The 19275-nt window shown below is 40.4% G+C and overlaps 1 protein-coding gene across 1 annotated transcript in view; it reads right to left on the reverse strand.

Annotated features, from left to right (window-relative positions):
- LGR5 (leucine rich repeat containing G protein-coupled receptor 5) overlaps positions 1 to 19275 on the reverse strand; it is a 69821-nt gene that overhangs the window by 38876 nt on the left and 11670 nt on the right. The window contains exon 2 of the mRNA XM_080971161.1: positions 5103 to 5174. Within this exon, the coding sequence (XP_080827287.1) occupies positions 5103 to 5174 (72 nt within the window). The remainder of the gene's footprint in view (positions 1 to 5102; positions 5175 to 19275) is intronic.

Here is a 19275-nt window from a genome sequence, read left to right on the forward strand (position 1 = left end):
GGTACCTTGGGTTACATGCGCTTCAGGTTACATATGCTTCAGGTTACAGAATCCGCTAACCGAGAAATAGTACCTCGGGTTAAGAACTTTGCTTCAGGATGAGAACAGAAATCGTGCTCCGGTGGTGCGGCAACAGCAGGCCCCATTAGCTAAAGTGGTGCTTCAGGTTAAGAACAGTTTCAAGTTAAGAACGGACCTCCAGAACGAATTAAGTACTTAACCCAAGGTACCACTATATAAGGGCTTGCACACCTTTGTTCTGGGTTCCTCCTCCCTCCTGCATGGTGGGGTGAGCACCCTGTTGCGACAGTTTAATAAAGGTCAGACTTACTAGCTGCTTTGCTTCTCAATATTTTCTGGTTAGCCTCTGTTATTTTCTCCTACTGATAGAACCTACATAAGGATTTTATATGGGCTCTTGGGTACCCCATAAGGGAAAAGAGCAGTTTTTTCTTATAACACACTAACATCAGTGTGAATTACTCTATAAGTAGACAAACCAATTTCTAACGTACCTTTCCGGGTACAGGGCTGTTTGCAGATTTATTTAAAACAAACCAACCCAAACACATACAACCATCATAAATGTATGCTGCAGAACAATTGCTGGAGGAAGTGAGCCCTTGCAAGCATATAATGCCTGTGCTCAGATCTGCACAGATTTGCTACCGCGCCAAGCTCAAGGTATTTACTATTGGCATATAAAGCCCTTAACAACTTGGGACCAGTTTACCTACGAGATCGCTTTACCCCACATGCACTCACTTGACTGCATCGATCAGTGTAATTGGCACCACTATAGGTGCCACATAATACCAGTTCCACATTTGTAAGAAGTCAGTTGTTTAGTGTGACAGCAACTGAACTTTGGAACTCGCTGCCCATTGAGATCAAGCAGGTGCCTTCACTGTATTCTTTTCTGCACATGCTAAAAGGATTCTTGTTTTCAACAAGCCTACCCATATGCTTAGGAAGTTGAGGGAATTTTAATACGTTTTAGTATTTTAACTTCTGTGTGTTTGAAAGTAGGGTTGTATTTTTTATTTTTTAATTGTTTTACCTTTTTGTAAACCACACTAATTTTTTAAATCAAGCGGTGTATAAATTTTATGAAACAAACAATAAACGCAATTTCAAAACCATGCAAATTCCCAAGTTGCCTCAATTTTTGTATAATCAAGATAGTCACTCTGACTAACACAACTTCTACAAGTTGAAAATATAATAAATTCTATTGATTTTTAACGGTTGGGTAGTGGCAACATTGTTCCCCAAAGTGCTATACTAGCAGCAGCGGAAAACTATTGCTATAAATGCTTCAGGATATGTCCAAAATGAAGCAATGCTTCCATTTTTAAATAAGCAACACGACAGAAATCTAAACCATAACTTGCATTTTATTTGCTTGGCTGCATCTCGTCTGAGACAACGGAGGAGCAAATGGACTGTAAACAGGAACCTTGGTTAAATTAACTAAAGGACAGGCCACTGAAGAGGCTGAGTCAGACTTTACAGCTGTCTGAACAGCCGTATGCATGAGAATTCAAATACATTTGGATATCCAGTTTATTATTGCTTTGAAAATAGTTAGCTTTTATAATAGTTATTGTTGCTAGAATAATCCTCTGTCAGAAAAAGCCCATGCACGAAACTAAGAAAAGTAATACTTTTTGGCTATTAACCCAAATAGTTATATGAGAAAATACATCGATTTTAAAATGCTGTGTTCTGCTGAGCAGGGCTTTTCTATTCTAACTAATATTGTGGAGTTCTTACTTCATACCAATACTGTCTTGTGACGGTGGAATTTATTATGTGTCACTGGCTGTCTGCCAACCTGGAGGCATGCATGTCTGATCATACAAGCTACTATACTGTACTTTGAATACAACTATTATAATCTTTACTTTGCATGTCCCTTTCTACACAGGATTATAATATGAACTGGGCAACTTCCAGAGGTATCTGCACACCAGCAGAATGACTTCAGCTGGTGAGACAGGACTTCCCCTTCTTTCCCCTCCTCCCTGAAACCCTCTACACATACCCCAATTCTGCTCTGGAGGGTGTGGTCAGATAATTTTTCTGATGTTGCCTGTTTTCCAAAGTTTATTTACATCACTGCACTACACAGTTACTCAGGCATGACAATCCTTCTCCATGGAACAATGGCAAGGCTACATTTATCTGCTCTACAACAGCCATTTTCATATGCCTCACCTCATTCAGATATGACTTGTGAGAGATTATGCTCCTCTAGTATTGCTAGGTTTTGCGACCATATAGAAGAAGAGTTTGGATTTGATATCCCGCTTTATCACTACCCAAAGGAGTCTCAAAGTAGCTAACTTTCTCCTTTCCCTTCCTCCTCCACAACAAACACTCTGTGAGGTGAGTGGGGCTGAGAGACTTCAAAGAAGTGTAACTAGCTGAAGGTCACCCAGCAGCTGCATGTGGAGGAGCGGAGACGCGAACCCAGTTCGCCAGATTACGAGTCTACCGCTCTTAACCACTACACCACACTGGCCCCTCCAGTGTATAGGTATACGCTGATACAGAGTACTGGCACTTTTTATTTTTATTTTTTGCTGTTCATAGCAATTTATATTGCTTACCCACCACACTTGTATAAAAAAACCCCATAAAAATAGTGCCAACTGCACGTAACAAACTGAGTGAGCCAATTCTGCTAAGGGTAATAGGTAGCATTTAATCTACTCTGTTCCTTAAGTCCCGCCTTCCAGGTGAATATAGAGGAAGTACTGCTTCACCCCCTCTCAGAGCACCACAACTGCAAGCGAGTTTTACAGGTTGGCTTCAAAGGACATCTTTATCCTGGCAGCAGGTCCAACGGTTCTGAAAGGTATTGCATCTACTCCCTTCACCTTTAAAGGTACCCAAGACTGGTCACTGAACCTTAACTGCCTATTAACTTCCTGAACCTACCTGCCAATGTTGCCAATTAACTTATTTAAAAGCAACCATCCGATAAGGACATCTGCCGGAAACCCAGTACAGAACAGGTGAAATAAACCAGCCAGCAAAGCCAACCAGCTGACATGCAAAAGATTTCTACTCGCCCTCCTGAAAAACAACCAGCTAATGTCCATACTGGATAAAAGGTGCAGATGTTTTGCAGTGCATGGGCACACAAGAGGCTGAATGCCCTCCCTAAGTGGTTGCAAATGCCATCTGTCGCTACTGCTTCAGGCACAGTGTAGGTAATTGTTCGACATCTACTGTTAAAAAGCTAGCATTTTTCTTCTGAAAATTGTAATTGCATTCTTTTACACTTGTGCTGTGTCTTTGTACTTCATTATGGAATTACCGAATAGTCCTGGAAAGATTGTTCTCACTAATGCCCCCCACCAATAGATTAACAAAACTGAAATCACACAGGAGTCACACATATTTGTCATTTTTAAAAAAGGCATGAGGCTTAGCTTGTTGGTTTGTACCTGTGACTGAGACAGAGCTAACTTTTAAGGCAGCTTTGTCACTTGGTTGGCAAAATGGTTGTCACCCGAAACTAATTCTCAAATCATTCTGTTGAAAGGGAGAGGGGAAACAAAACAGACAACCCAAGTGAACTTATCTGTGCATTATTCTACTAAGGGCACCTGCTGTAAAGTTGTTGAGCAGTGTACTAAAAACTGCTTGGAGCTTTGCCCACACTGCTTTTGTTTGCAAAGCCCAATTTTTCAGTCTTAGAAAGGAAACTAGATATGTCTTATTCAATGATGCTGTAACTAGCCCCAGCAGCCTTCTGGCTTTCTCCTTTAGAGATGTAAAAGCAATCATGTGGCTGCAGGTTCTACATAGTTTGTGTAATTCACTCAGTCATAGGCAGTTGTAGGAGACTGGATGGCGAGACTGTAAAACAGAACAATGCACTGGGCATTCAGAGCACAGATGCTGCAGTCAATAAGCTTAGGATTCCCATCAGGACATCCTCACACGAAGCTATGCATCCCAGTGCAAGTTTGGACCCTTGTCTAGACAGAAAGTGTGTTATAATGAGAATAGAGGCCATCCCAGTATCAACTGATCAGGTCTCACATTTGGAGCAAGATCACTAGATACGATCGCCCTTGCCCCCGTGTTTCTAGACAGTAGCTCATATTGCATGACACTACTAAGTCAGGTAAACTCTGGGTATTCAGGAAGAGGAAGTGATACATTGATTTGCATAAACAAAACTGCAGCTGTCCACAATATGTGGGTTTTTGTGGCTTGCCACTAATTAGATGCCACAAGTGAGTATCAGAGGGAAGAAGCAGAGGTACAAACACTTTGCTTTTAGTGAACCTCACCAGGATACCTGTGCCTTGAGTTACTGTTGATATGAAGAATGAAAATCCAAAGCATTTTCAAATTCTTAGTTTTGTGGTCACTGTTACATATAGTCTTATGTGCATAGAGTGGTTTCCTCTTCTGGCTGGCCATCATCACTGCTAATCAACATTCCACTTGTGATCCTGTGTTTGATTAACTAGTTTTTATAGCATAGTGTTTTTTCTTTTTTAAAAAAAACCAGAAAACACCAAATAGAACAAATTAAGCTATGCAGGGTTCTGTGTTTCATAGCCAGCCTTGAGGGATGCTAAAAGCTAAAGAGTAAGGAAACAGTAATTAAAAGTGATTACAACAAGACGACTTAGTACCATGGAATGTGAATGCAAGTGTCCTTGACACAGGCAGAACCAGACAGCAGGTTTTGGTTTTGATTATAACTTCACTTACTATTTTAATAAACATGAGCTGGTATTCAAACTTTTAATATCCTGCTGCTTAACTATTTCCAAATAGCAATCCGGCTCTTTTAAACAACCCTTAAAAAAATTAATTTCTACAGCCCTGTCTCTGCTTAGAAAAGTTGTAGCCTCGTGGTAACTCGTTTAGGGTTTTTAGGGGGTTTTTTTTTGGTAAGTGTATTTCTAGAATCACAAGCAATTGGTGTGTGTTTTTTCCAGCTAAGTGTTTCCGCATGTGCCAAACGTGTCAGAGCTCACAGCTTTTTCTGTGCTGTGTTATCTGGTTCCCAGAGAAGTGCCTAAGAATGTTCTCTCAACTATGTCAGTCAAGAATACAAAGATACGTACAGCTCTTCCAGGAAGCGGAGATTGTGCAGCGAGTTTGAGGACAGTCTAGTGATGTTGTTCATACTGAGATCGCTGAGGAAGGAAAGAGACAGAGTCTTAATACAGGATACGTAACTGCAGTATACAGCTGTTTGTACATTTTAAAGTAGCACATTAACAAAACAACAAACAAAAATAGGTCCCTTTCAAAGTCAGATGAACCAGAAGTATTTAAGCCATTTATTCCAGATGATCCCACAAATTTCTATGGAATTGCTTTGAAGCAAATGGTTTTAGAACAGCAGATGTGGTTTATTAAATACAATTTTTAAACTACTACCACATATTTTTGGTTGCCTTTTCTTATTATTAAGCTACCGATTTCAATACACCACAGTAAGAAATTAAAATAGTTGGCACAATCAGGTTGCTTCTTGCTTTCTTACAGGAAAATTGATTCCTATGGTAGAAAAACTGCAACATGATAAAACAATATTTAAATATACTTTAAAACAATGTAGTAACCTGTATTTCACTCTTGTTAGTTGTAGATTGCAAAACAAAGGAATTTTGCCCTATATTACTGCCCTAATACTATAATAGCAAATATTTTGACTCACAGAAAACCAAGCACCCCCTACATTTCTCTTTTTAATGGGCTCCCTTTGCAGATTCTCAAGTTGCATTAAATAAGTGAAATGAACCACAAAACAAGGGTGCAATCTGATCCTGCTTGTAGCACACTTCCTGGTGGGGTTCCACAGTAGTTCCTGGCACAGGAAACCAACAGGTTTTCCTAAGTCACATCAACCTCACTTTTATGCAGTATTCCACTTAATTATACTTTTAAAAAGCCTGTTTCCTCCTCATGCTAGCACAGTGTAATTACTGTGGCTTCACTGCGAAGGCTTCACTAAAATACATGGGAGCTATACAAGACATTAAAAAGGTTTGTGCCCACTGTGGGGCTTTCCTGCACAAGCCCCATATGAATGGGAGCTATCCAAGCAAATGGACCTGTGCACATGTTATTTATTTTTTTAATGAACCACTTCCCATAAAGCATCCTGAAGCAATTTGAAACATCAACAGTCACACACACACACACACACAGAGAGAGAGAGAGAGAGAGAGAGAGAGAGGTCTTTCATGGGTGGGGGGAGAAGTGAAGGGAGAACACCCCCCCCCAAGCAGTCCAGTGAAGACTGATCATCCACAGTGGCCATGGAATGCTGACTGATTGCTTGAAGTGGGGTTGGGGAGGGAACAGAAAATACTCCATTGAAGGGGAGAACGGAACAGAATATTAAAGAACAATACATGGCTGACTGGCTTGAACCCTGAACAGCAGCACTCTACCCAGCACCACATTTTGCAGCTGCCACTTGTATACCTCACTTATTTTATTATATTTCTATATTACCTTTCTGCAAACCACCAAGACTGCGCGCAACAGATCAAAACCAATAAAAAAGTTAAATGAACAATAAAGAATAAAAACATTGCAAACAGCAACACTATTTTTTTTTAAAAAAAAGACCAAATTAAGAAGTGTAAAATCATTAACTAGTAGCATAAGTATTGCTACAACCAAAATCAGCATATATAAAATACAAACAATTGCTCTAATCACCATTTTTATTTTTAGGAAAGTGACAATTGTCCTGCTATACTAATAGTGTGCACCGTAATCCAGCTACAGGGGAACACAAGTTTGAGCCACTGATTGTATTGGAGGAAGTCAGCCTCAGACTTAGAACATCTCGCTTCAGCGGACTCAGGTTGTAGACCTGGCAGCAAATGATACTTAATACAGAACATCTTTCATTTTGTGGGAAATGTTATTTTAAGCAGGTGTTCTGGGTGTGCATTTTAAGTTCTTATCATGCTGATTATTCACACCAGAGTCTCACACTGTTTTTAGCCAACATTTTAATGCAGAAATACATTTTACTAGTTTACAGCTATTCATTTGACAGCATACAGTTACACAGGGCAAACCTGGAAATAAATGACAGTTTTATTGTTAAGAAATATTAACAATTACCCATTTTCAACTCAATGTGTTGTTTAGCAGTCACTTCAAAAGCTAATTTATTAAACAACACCAGAGTAGTTATTAAATTCCCTCTTTTGTTGTAATATTTAATCATGCCTTTCTTTCTCTTCAGTAGTTGGCTACTACCCCCTTTGTTTTGGCAAAGGAACAAAAGATTTTCTTTGGCAAAGGAACAAAAGTACAGCAAATGAAATCCCAGTCAAATTAATTATATTTTAATGGACAATAAGATAAAGCCTTCGGGTGATGACGTATTTTGTACATATACCAGCAACAGTGCTTTTTAAAATGAATACAGTGATACCTCGGGTTAAGTACTTAATTCGTTCCGGAGGTCTGTACTTAACCTGAAACTGTTCTTAACCTGAAGCACCACTTTAGCTAATTGGGCCTCCTGCTGCTGCCGTGCCACCACAGCCCAATTTCTGTTCTCATCCTGAAGCAAAGTTCTTAACCTGAAGCACTATTTCTGGGTCTTTAACCTGAAGCATATGTAACCTGAAGCGTATGTAACCTGAGGTACCACTGTACTACACATTTGAAGGGAAATGTTCTGAATAGGGCCAATTTCTGCAAAAACAAAGACCCTGCAAATTTGTACTATGACCAATATTGATACGTACCTAAGAAATTAGTGTCCAGTTTGCAGATTTTTATATAAAAATCAGATCGGGCTTAGGTAAAAAAAACAAAAAACCCTGTTGCAAAAATCACACCTGGGAACAACTATCACAATCTCACTGCTGCTGTGCCCCAAGTTGGCTGTGGGTGGCCTTTGGAACCAATTTGGGAAGGCGAAGTCCTGGCATCTGGCTTCATGCATGCACTTGCATCCTGCTATGGTTGGACGCTGCACTACTTAAGCCCACCCCATCTTCTCCTCAGGACCAGACTTTCTCCCATCACGAGTTGTCATTCTCAGAGAAGATTCTTCTTCTTTGGAAGCTCCCTCAACTTCTGGAATCCGGCATTCACCAACATACCAGTCCTAGAAGTGGTGGAGATCAGGAGACTTTCCACCACTGATGTAGCGCAGCCCTCAGAAACTCAGTGTTATCCTCCTCGACTGGCAGGTGACCTCCATTAGGAAGCTGGGTCCCAAGTACTCACACCTGATATCAGCATTCAGTAGGCTTCTGACCAGTGAAGCAACAGTCTGAGCTACTCAAGGGCTGAGCTACATCATGACAAAGCACCCCCCCCCCAAGTGTACTTAAACTGGCTACTTTTACTGTGAATAACAAGCAGATTTTGGATGTCAGTCCAGAACATGTCCCCAATCTGGTTCCCCACCCTGCACTCCAATTTGCCCTAAATGTGCTGTTACACCTTTGGGGGACAAATAGCTTTCAGCAGGGAAACATACTCCAGATCGGGGCTCCAAGCATGGTTTTTCTTCAAAATAAAACATAGTCTATGTATACTTTTTTTAAAAAAAAGGATTGTTGCTATAACATGTAGTTTCGCTCTTAGCCTCACTTGCTAGCTTTAACTTTGTCAGGTTTATTGTGTACTCTCCAGGGTCCTGATGCTGTGGGCACCATTGCAGGTGCCTGACTAGTATTGTATGTTCATTTCTGCTATTCTCATAGCATTTTACCCACATTAACCTGGTGCAGATGTAACACTTCTTTTAGCCATAGTTAAGAAATCAAGGAAAGCGTCTCAGGGTTCTGAATTCGTTGTTTCTATCCTGCATGAAATCTTCCCTCCTTCTTTCAGCAGTGAATATGATACAGTGCTATATCCGCAAAGGCTGCCCTAATTGTGGTTGTAATGATAGGTCGAAACCGTGTAGCTGAAATTGGTTTGCAAACCATGATTTATGTTAACTATAGGATTGCAGAGCTGGAAGGGATCCTAGGGGTCATCTAGTCCAATCCCCCTTCAATGCAGGAATCTTTTGCCTCAAATCCATGACCCTGAGATTAAGAACCTCATGCTCTTATCAATTGGTTTGCACTAGTACAAATGCAATGTGGTCTTGTGCCTTTAGCAGCTGTGGGGTAGGCAGAAATTTAACAGAGTAAACCCTTTCTAGTACTGAAAAATGATTATGGGGAATGCTTCATATGTTTACATTCTGTTAGACATCTTACTACTTGTATGTGGGTCCCAATGTGCCTTTGGTTCCTCTGCAAAAGAGGGCACAAATTTGCATATGACAAAGTATATGCAATTTTTATGCAAATGTATGTCTTCTTTTGTGAGTGCCTAATCCACATACTAGGGACGTGGGTGGTGCTGTGGGTTAAACCACAGAGCCTAGGACTTGCCGATCAGAAGGTCAGCGGTTCGAATCCCTGCAACGGGGTGAGCTCCCATTGCTCGGTCCCTGCTCCTGCCAACCTAGCAGTTCAAAAGCACGTCAGAGTGCAAGTAGATAAATAGGTACCGCTCCGGCGGGAAGGTAAACGGTGTTTCCGTGCTCTGCTCTGGTTCGCCAGAAGCGGCTTAGTCATGATGGCCACATGACCCGGAAGCTGTACGCTGGCTCCCTCGGCCAATAAAGCGAGATGAGCGCCGCAACCCCAGAGTCGGCCACGACTGGACCTAATGGTCAGGGGTCCCTTTACCTTTTAATCCACATACTGCTTACTGAGCCCAAAAAATCCTGGCAGCACCCCTGCTTGTGTCCATAACACTAAACCATGGTTTAGCTTTATAGGTGAACCTTCCTGCATCCTCCCAGGAGCTTAGTGCAGCATATAGAATCATAGAATCATAGAATCATAGAGTTGGAAGGGACCACAAAGGTAGAATCATAGAATCATAGAGTTGGAAGAGACCACAAGGACCATCGAGTCCAACCCCCTGCCAAGCAGGAAACACCATCAGAGCACTCCTGACATATGGTTGTCAAGCCTCTGCTTAAAGACCTCCAAAGAAGGAGACTCCACCACACTCCTTGGCAGCAAATTCCACTGTCGAACAGCTCTTACTGTCAGGAAGTTCTTCCTAATGTTTAGGTGGAATCTTCTTTCTTGTAGTTTGGATCCATTGCTCCGTGTCCGCTTCTCTGGAGCAGCAGAAAACAACCTTTCTCCCTCCTCTATGTGACATCCTTTTATATATTTGAACATGGCTATCATATCACCCCTTAACCTCCTCTTCTCCAGGCTAAACATGCCCAGCTCCCTTAGCCGTTCCTCATAAGGCATCGTTTCCAGGCCTTTGACCATTTTGGTTGCCCTCCTCTGGACACGTTCCAGTTTGTCAGTGTCCTTCTTGAACTGTGGTGCCCAGAACTGGACACAGTACTCCAGGTAAATGTATTTTAAATGTATTTTAAAGCAATATTGATGTGGCTATAGTGCATCCTCAGATATGGATGGCTAATCTTTTCACATACGGTATATTTTTCCATTTTCTACTGAGAGGGCGTAGGAGTGACCAAATAACCAGAGATCTCAAGAAAGTGAAACTGAAGGGTCAGATTACATATATACAATGGTGAATCAATCAAGCAACTAGTTGACTTTTTATTTTCAGCGGTAGGAGTATTCTAAGCATATTAAGTATACTGACACAATGTTATGACTCTAGAAAATTCAATATTGTGAGCAATATATTAACAGGGCAGCTTCAACCCCCCCCCCCCCCCACAAATTCAGATTTTTGGCTAATAGTTTGCAAGATATAAATATCAAACAATTACCTTATAGTAATGGGAAAGGATGGTGAAGCAACTGGTTATCATTAAATCTAATGTTTCTGATATTATTTACATTAGAGACTGGGAGTGATCCTGTCCCCACAAAATGGACAGCACAATAGGGTTTGGATAGGCAGAGATACTAGCAACTTCTGATTACACTGCTCCTTGGAATACCTCCAGGTACCCTACCTGTCTTCTCACACAGTATACTGTTGCCAGGGTAACACATGTACAGAGAGGGTAGTCTGTACTGCTTGACCACTGCTGCTGAGCAATAAACAATATGAGACCAGGACATTGGTGCTACTATGAACTTAAGAGGCGAGAGTGAGGGAGAGGCAGGCAGTTAGGGAAAAGGGAAAAATGAGAATAGGAGAAACAAATGATGGGCCTTTTCCTACCTCACCTGACTGGTGCCATGTCATCCAGGATGGAGAACAACAGGCCTAGAGGGGTGGCGTATCTGAAAGTTGTGAGAGTTTGGCTGGAAGCTGGAGAGACAGTGACTTGTCTTGCTATGTGCTAGATTTGGTGCTCCCCTGGAAACCGAATGGGGAAATAAGATCTGTTGGAGTGGTAAAACTGTGAGCTCCTTTATCCTTTGCTCAGGTTATATATATGTTTGGGGGTGCAACTAAAGCTACATATCCTAAAGATACCACAGTATCTTTGACCACAGTAAAGGTAAAGGGACCATTAGGTCCAGTCGTGGCTGACTCTGGGGTTGCAGCGCTCATCTTGCTCTATTGGCCAAGGGAGCCGGCGTACATGTGGCCAGCATGACTAAGCTGCTTCTGGCAAACCAGAGCATCGCACGGAAACACCGTTTACCTTCCTGATGGAGCGGGACCTATTTATCTACTTGCACTTTGACGTGCTTTCGAACTGCTAGGTTGGCAGGAGCAGGGACCGAGCAACGGGAGCTCACTCCGTTGCGGGGGTTCAAACCGCCAACCTTCTGATCGGCAAGTCCTAGGCTCTGTGGTTTAACCCACAGCGCCACCCACATCCCTTTTGACCACAGTACCCTGGGTCAATATAGGAACCTCTGAAGCCTCTCACTGCTTAGAGACTTGGGTTGTGCGTAACACATCCATAAAAGCAAACAAGGCTATTTCAATGCTGAAACCTAGCCATACTGTAATAAAGATAATCAGAAACATGAATTAATACTTATCTCAATATCCCCTGGTAGTATTAAATTAATTATATTTTTTATTCTCCATACAACTCACAAGAGCAAAAGTTTTTTGGTTTTTTAAAAATGAATTTATGAATGACTTGTAATTGCTTTTCTTCCTCTTTTCTGCACCAAAATGTTAACAACTTGTTTGTATGGGTCATATTTGCAGAAATGCATCTGCAAAGGGCATATACCACATACATATAAATTGGAGTTTGACTAGCTGTTAAGAAAGTTGAAAGAAAAACAAGCTTCTCAAACTTCACACAGGTTAAGATAAAGGTTTAGGACAAGGTTTCAGATTCGACAAAATTCTTGACAAAATTTATTCCGCCACTCCCATCCCCCACATTAAAAAACTATTAGCAGAAAGGCTATTGAAAGCCTGTCCATGATCCCAGAGACTTTTCTGGAAACAGTTCTGTTTAATTCTCATGCCTGCACAATAGCAGTTTGGCACAATCAGTTATATACAAATGTCTCTAAAAGGGGCCTTACCTCCTCTTTTCCAAGGTCACTTGTTTCAAGGGTTCCAAATAGCAAAGAAAGTCAGTGGAGGGTATGTAGGGAAAGCTTGGGGTGGGGGGAAGAGAAGGAGCTTCTGCTGAGATATTTCAGAGTCAGGTCTCTTTCTATAGTGGGAGGGTTTCCCTTTAAATCTTTTTCAATAGGTTATTGATGGCTTTGAAACTTAAATGGCATTTGTCAACCATCAGTAAATCTTTAAAACTTTTTCTGCAAATAGCCCAACTCTAGGTCTCAGCTTTTCCCATTAATCTGTATGTAAGGCCACTGAAGGCTTTTTCAGAGTTTAGATAATGCCTAGATTAAAAGGTCCATTCAGAAGGAAAAGCTTTAGCATTCACCTTGTGTACATAGCCATTTCACCAGTGGTATTCATGGGTTGTTATTTCAACTCTGCATTTGTCTTGCAAACAAGACATACGCCACAAAGGCTTGGTAGAGACATTCTTTAGTGAATTATCGAAATCTATTTGCCTATTTGTCATGGCTTGTTATTTTTATTATGTATAATCAGTTTGAATCAAGGAACTTTAAACTGACAATTGTTCAATTATGTTGCTATTTTAAAAATGAAAGGTACAATTCAGCAATGATGCTGATAAAGGACAAATAGGGTGGTTTGACTTACATTTTTTTTATTGTTCCCAGATGAGTTCCAACATCTTAGATGTTGCATTTGATGCAATTAAAAAGACCTTTGCAAAAATTGTTTTAGTATGTTTTGTCTTTTCCTTGTTTTATAGACTTCCATTGTTTATTCATTTTGTTCCTTTCATAAAAAGGATGCAAGAGGCAAAAGATTAAGACACTTTAAAATAGCTGGAAGCACCTTCTTCCTGCTCTCCAAATCACATAAACTGAAAATATTTCAAGATTGAAAGATTTGCGGCACTATTTGAGACGTCCTTAGAGTTAGCCCCACAGTTCCATGTGAAGGTTCCACTGCTCAAGATCTTTAAGTGGACTTTAAAGACCTTTTTATTGCTGCTTTTAAAGGTTAGACTGAGTCTGTGTTTAGATTTCTGGCATGGCCATGCTAGTTCATGCTGGTTTTAGTAACATTTTGCACTGTTCAAAATTTAATAATGTCTTTTTAATCTGCCTTAACAATTGTACAGTTTAAGCCGTGACACCTGAGGGACAACTGCTGCTGGAGAGCCAGCCCAGTTCCTCAGATAAAGTTGAGCAGAGAAAGAGAGAGATCCCCGCCACCACCAGCTATCAAATCATTTCGTGATTCCAGGATTGCGATTAATAAAGTTGTAGAAAACCCAAGTTTGGCACCTGCCTCATTATTATTCCACAGGAGACAACAGGAAGAAAATGGAGCAGGGCCCCCAAAGCAAACGGGGGTAAGGATAGGGGGAAACACAAAACGGGAAAGTTGAAATGAGGCAGGGGAAAGCAGAGACTTGGTAAATGGAGGTTAACAGAATCACAGAGAAAGGGGAAGCAGGGAAATAAAGAAGAGGATGCTAATGGGTTGAAGAAGAACAAGTATCTTATTCCATTTCCATATTTATAAGTTTCACTCCCCCCCCCCCATGTCAGGTGTCTAACTATAAAACAAACTACAGTACGTAAACCTCTGCATGCAACTAATCCAGGTGGGTCCAGTCATTAAGTCCCCAAAGTACTTGACAACATAGAACTATTTAGTTTGATACATGACCTCAGAAGGAAAGAACCATCAAGAAAGACTGAGTTAATTTGTATAAGGCAATAAAAACTAAGCATATTTCCATGTGCGTGTATAAATAAAAAAAATTAAATATGATTACTATAAGTAAATGGTATAAATTAACAAATGCATTTGTTAAATAAAATACTAACTATGGCTGACTAGTAGCACACTATCCATATTCCAATCACTGGTAATAAATTTACGGAACTTAGGAAAATACAATGTTATATTCCAACCAAGACACTTTTAATATTTAAATACAGATAGCAGAACCTGTATTCAGTGATACAGATGATAATAGCTCGACTGAAGTCTTGTTTTAGTTTCATAATCTTATTCTTCCCAATTTGAAACAGAACCATTAGTTAAAACCTATCCTATGTCAGCATCGTAGTATGAAATAAAGTATTCTCTGATGATTTGAAAAGTTATACAGTACAGTACTATGCTCCCAAAACTTACAGTGTCTGCTGTTCCATTCCATATTCAACATGATACTATTGGCTTGTTAATTACTTTTATCCAGAAGAATATTAGTTTTACCTTCTGAAGCAAAACAAATTAGACAGATCATGGCTGATTAGAATGCAACAGTAAAATCTCCTTATACTTTCTATTCCACTCCATTTCTCTCCAAAACAGGGGCGATGTCAAATACATAGGTATTTCCCACGCCAGTCTGGACTCTGTTTCTAATAAGTGCTGTGGCTGGAACAATGGTTCTTACACAGCGACTGAAGTTCTTTAGTTCAGTCATTGTGCACAAAAAGAACAGAGGACTCCTTAGCAAGCATTTGATGAAACATCTAGATTTCCATATTTCCCTAATTGCATTTTCTAAATGTGTGTGCATCTTATCTGACCAGAGTTTAAATGTTTTCTTTATTTCACTACTATGGCAAAATAAGAATGTGAAGGACTGGAATGATAATGATGTCTCAATTTATACACTTGAGGAGGGGAAATGATTTAAAAATAAATAAAAGTGGGCGCCGGGAGTCCTGATATTGTGTATCCCATAAATGTGTTATTTGAAATAGTGGCTTTCTAAAATGCTTCAAAAGTTCTGCTTTAACTCTAAATGTTCCACCCTGTTAATGTGTTGCACTCTTGTTTTTTTCTGTTCACAAAACTCTGCAAATGTGTTTGTTTCTTCGTGAAAAGTTTTCCTAAAATTTGTGTGCCACAGACAAAACAGATGAAGTTGGCTGTGCTATTCCTTTATTTATTGTCAATTACTATATGTTAACAGTAGATCTTGTATTTAGATCCATTTAAACTTCACTATGCAGCTGCCCATTTGAAAATAAAATGGTTGCCTTCTTTCACTTCAGTGGGCACAATACAAAACATCCATTGAGCTTTCCCTTTATTGCAGCTGCCAGTGCCCAGCCGACTTTTAACAAACCAACCAAGCGGAATAACAATGCAGCTGTAACATTTTATGGTATTTCTGTTAGTTCTCTTTTGAGACCGAAGGTGTTAATTAGGAATCAAAGAATAATACCCTGCCAGCCTTCTTTCACAATCTATATACTGGTCACTGCAGTTTTCAGAAGAGAAAAATAAATCTAATAAAGGGACAAAAATGTTGTTTGTCACACCAGTAACATGTACTTAATATGCTTTGATCACAAGCTTTTTATGCAGTCTTGTCAGACAGGCTGAAAATATTTTTCCATCTCCCTCCAACTTTTTGTTGTCTTTCCTGAAATCTCATTCTCAAGTCTGAAATGTCTGGGTGGGAGAGAAGAAGCTTTAATAAGAGTTTGATTTGCTGGTGAAAATTGATGGTCTTGTTACAAGAACATTATCAACAGCTCTTCTATTAAAACATAAACTGTTCTTAACAAAACATAGTTCTCTCTCTGCCAGGTATTGAAACTAAGTGTCAGGCTGTCTGGCATTACCTATCAGGTATGACTCAAAAATTTGGAAAAGATATTGCTTAACAGATTACAAGAGTTTTGCTTCAAATAAATACGAAAAGTCTAATGCGGTAGAGTAATAGGTAAAACTTCCTTGTTCATATTCCAGTTAGAAAGGCAGCTTTTGCACTACATATTTGATAATGGTGTTCATGTATTCCACACTCAAAGGTATCAGCATGAAGTCATTACCTTTAATCTTCCATCAAACTTAAAACCTTGAAATAAAACTTTATGAAGTCAGCACTGCTGGGAATTAGTCAAGCTTCCTAGCTCTCCCAGCAAGAGCTTTTACTGTTAGATGTCCCAATCATGCCAAAATCCATTAATCTTGCTGGAGGAAGACAGAAGGAAGCTCAAGTTGTTGATTTAATGTTAATGGATTGAATGGACTTCCAAGGCAGCCTACTGAGTTGTCTAAACTATAAAGCAAACAAAGCAATTTAATTTAATTTATATTTGAAATGTTAAAAACAAATTCATAGTGTAGCTTTGGGAAATAAAAAATGACAATATTTTATGAAACATGTTGACCAGTAAACAGGTTGAGGATCCTGTGGCTATATCTAGTAAGGTGAGATGACAAGGAAGCAAGGATACTTCTAGGAGACATGGGGAAAAGTAAACAAAATGAAGACAACATGTGACAAAATGAAGAACGAAACAAGTCATTAGGCTGGTCCAGAAACAAGGGCCAACTTTTGAAACACTTTTGGTTTGTGACAGATATGTAGTTCAGCAAGGACATTTCAGCTTCCAATTGTGCAACCAGAAGTTGATCTGATCATGAAACAGCTGGATTCAGTTTTTGGATTGGCGTGCAAAACAACAACAACAACACTCACTCCATGGTGGTGCAGCCTATGTCAACATATAGCAGAAGGAAATATGGACAGAAACCACAGCTGCCATGGATTCAAAAGGCAGAGTGATAAGATCCTAATTCAGTTTTGTCCCCCAGGTAAGTTACTGGATTTGCATATGGCAGAACTGGGTTCAAACTGTATACTCTACCACAAGCTCATGGGGGACCCTGGGCAAGTCGCTATCTCTCAGCCTCAGTTTCTCCAAGCACAAGTTTGCCTACCTTTCAAAGCTATTGATGGATGGGATAAATAATCTATAATACTTTACAGAGGGAAAACTGGGGCGTGAAGTTGCCACCCATAAACTGGTAGGCGGTGAGACTCAAAGCTCTGTTTCCTGCAGGGGCGGCTGCATGACCTTAGGTAGTGAAGCTGATCTAGCAGGCTTGAAGTCACCACCTATCCTCTGATAGCTGGTGATATAAATCCTTTGCACTTTAAGAGTCTGGATTGTGCATTGGAAGCTTTATCTATACTTAGCCCACTCCTGACATCAGATGGGGTAGGTGGCATGGTTTTGGGGAAAATAGGTGGCATGGTTTTGGGGGAAATAGCCTCATGACCCAAAATGAGATCTGTGGTGATTCATCACCCCTGATCTATATACATATAGTCGTCCGTCCGTCCCGCCCCCCCATTATTTTTTTTTAATGAATATATTCAATTACTTCAGCACTAACACAATAAGAACTTTGGAGCTCTAAGTCCTTAATCTTCATCAGTTTAAGAATTAGCAAGGACATATTTGGTTGAATGTGTTAAGAATAGAAAACCAAGCTACTCATGTACCATGATCTTGGGAATTGCTGCTAGCAAAGGGACCACGTGCAAATGCTTCAAACCAAGTAGTTTAACCAACTGAATTTCTTTAAAAAGAAAAAAAAGAAAAAAATCATAAACACTTCCTCTCTAAAGCAAACAAAACTGGAGAACTGCTTCAACTAACATTTCCTGTATTTCATGGTATTTCACTTGCCTAATTGTTATGAGCCAGATAGGAGTTCCCATTCAGCTGCTCACTTTTGCAGGGAGATCACTTTGGAAATAAGAAAGGAAATGTTTGTGGAAAGAGTATAACAAGTTCTATGTCATAAACCAACTCTAGGTCTGCCACTTTTTTGCCTAAGAGAGAGACTATGTTTTAACAGTTACATGACTGAGTTCAATGAGACCTTTCCCCAGGTAAGCAGATATAGACTCATAGCCTCAGTGTGCCACCATAACCCTAAAATAGGCTGGAGGTCATTATTCTGAGTCACAATTTGTGATGGTGGATTCTTATAGTTAGTCAGCAAGTGATGAATCCCTTTAGGAAACAAGCAAGCAGCCTGCTATGTGTTACTTGGGTCTTGAGCATCTCAATCTTCATGTATCTATGATTCAATTGTGAACAGCAAAAAACTATCAATCAGTTGCAAATACTCCCTTTTTGGGGGGAAGGTGGTTAAGAGAGTTACGGAGAGGCAGCTATAAGCATTTTTTGATGGCAGGGATTATATAGACTCATTCCAAACTGGACTGGTCCATGGGACTGTGTCATCCTCGGTCACCTGATGGATGAGCTTTAAAGAGATTAGGACAAGGGGAGTGTGACCTTGCTCTTTCTTCTGGATCTCCCTGTGGCTTTTGATGCCACAGACCATAGTATCTTCCTGGACAGACTCTGTGGATGGGAACTGGAGGCATTCTGTTACAGCTAGGGGTGCCAACTTGAATAAAATATGGGGGGCAGGGAAGCCCTGCCTGCATGATTTATCACATGATGTGCCATACACACACCATTTGAATGGCAATGCCGATTAAGTGAGCCCCCCCCTCAAATATTTCATTGGGAACAGTCTCCTATGGTTCCAATCTTACCTATAGGGCTGAATCCAGACAGTAGCATTGGCAGAGTGCTTTTTGCCCCCCTGGCAAGTCTGCTATGGGGTGCTGCAGGATACTATTTTATCCCCAATACTTTTTAAGATATCTGTGTATATGAAGCCTCTGAAAGTCTTTAGGCATTTCGGAGCAAGGTGCTACAAATGCACCGATGACACTCAGCTCTGTTTCTCCATAACATCTGAATCAGGGGATGCTGTATGGGCTCTGAACTGCAGCCTGGATGCAGTTGGTGGGATGGATGAGAGAAAATAAGCTCAGCTTAAATCCTAGTAAGACAGAGGCACTGTGGGTGAAGGGTTCCTGAGTCTGAAAAATTGGTCAACTGCCTGCCCTGGATGGGGTTGCACTCTCCACGAAGGAACAGGTACACAGTCTGGGAGTGCTGCTGAATCCTTGTCACTGGA

The sequence above is a fragment of the Podarcis pityusensis genome (genome assembly GCF_964106645.2).
Source record: "Podarcis pityusensis genome assembly, chromosome: 10".
In the NCBI taxonomy this organism is placed as follows: domain Eukaryota; kingdom Metazoa; phylum Chordata; class Lepidosauria; order Squamata; family Lacertidae; genus Podarcis; species Podarcis pityusensis.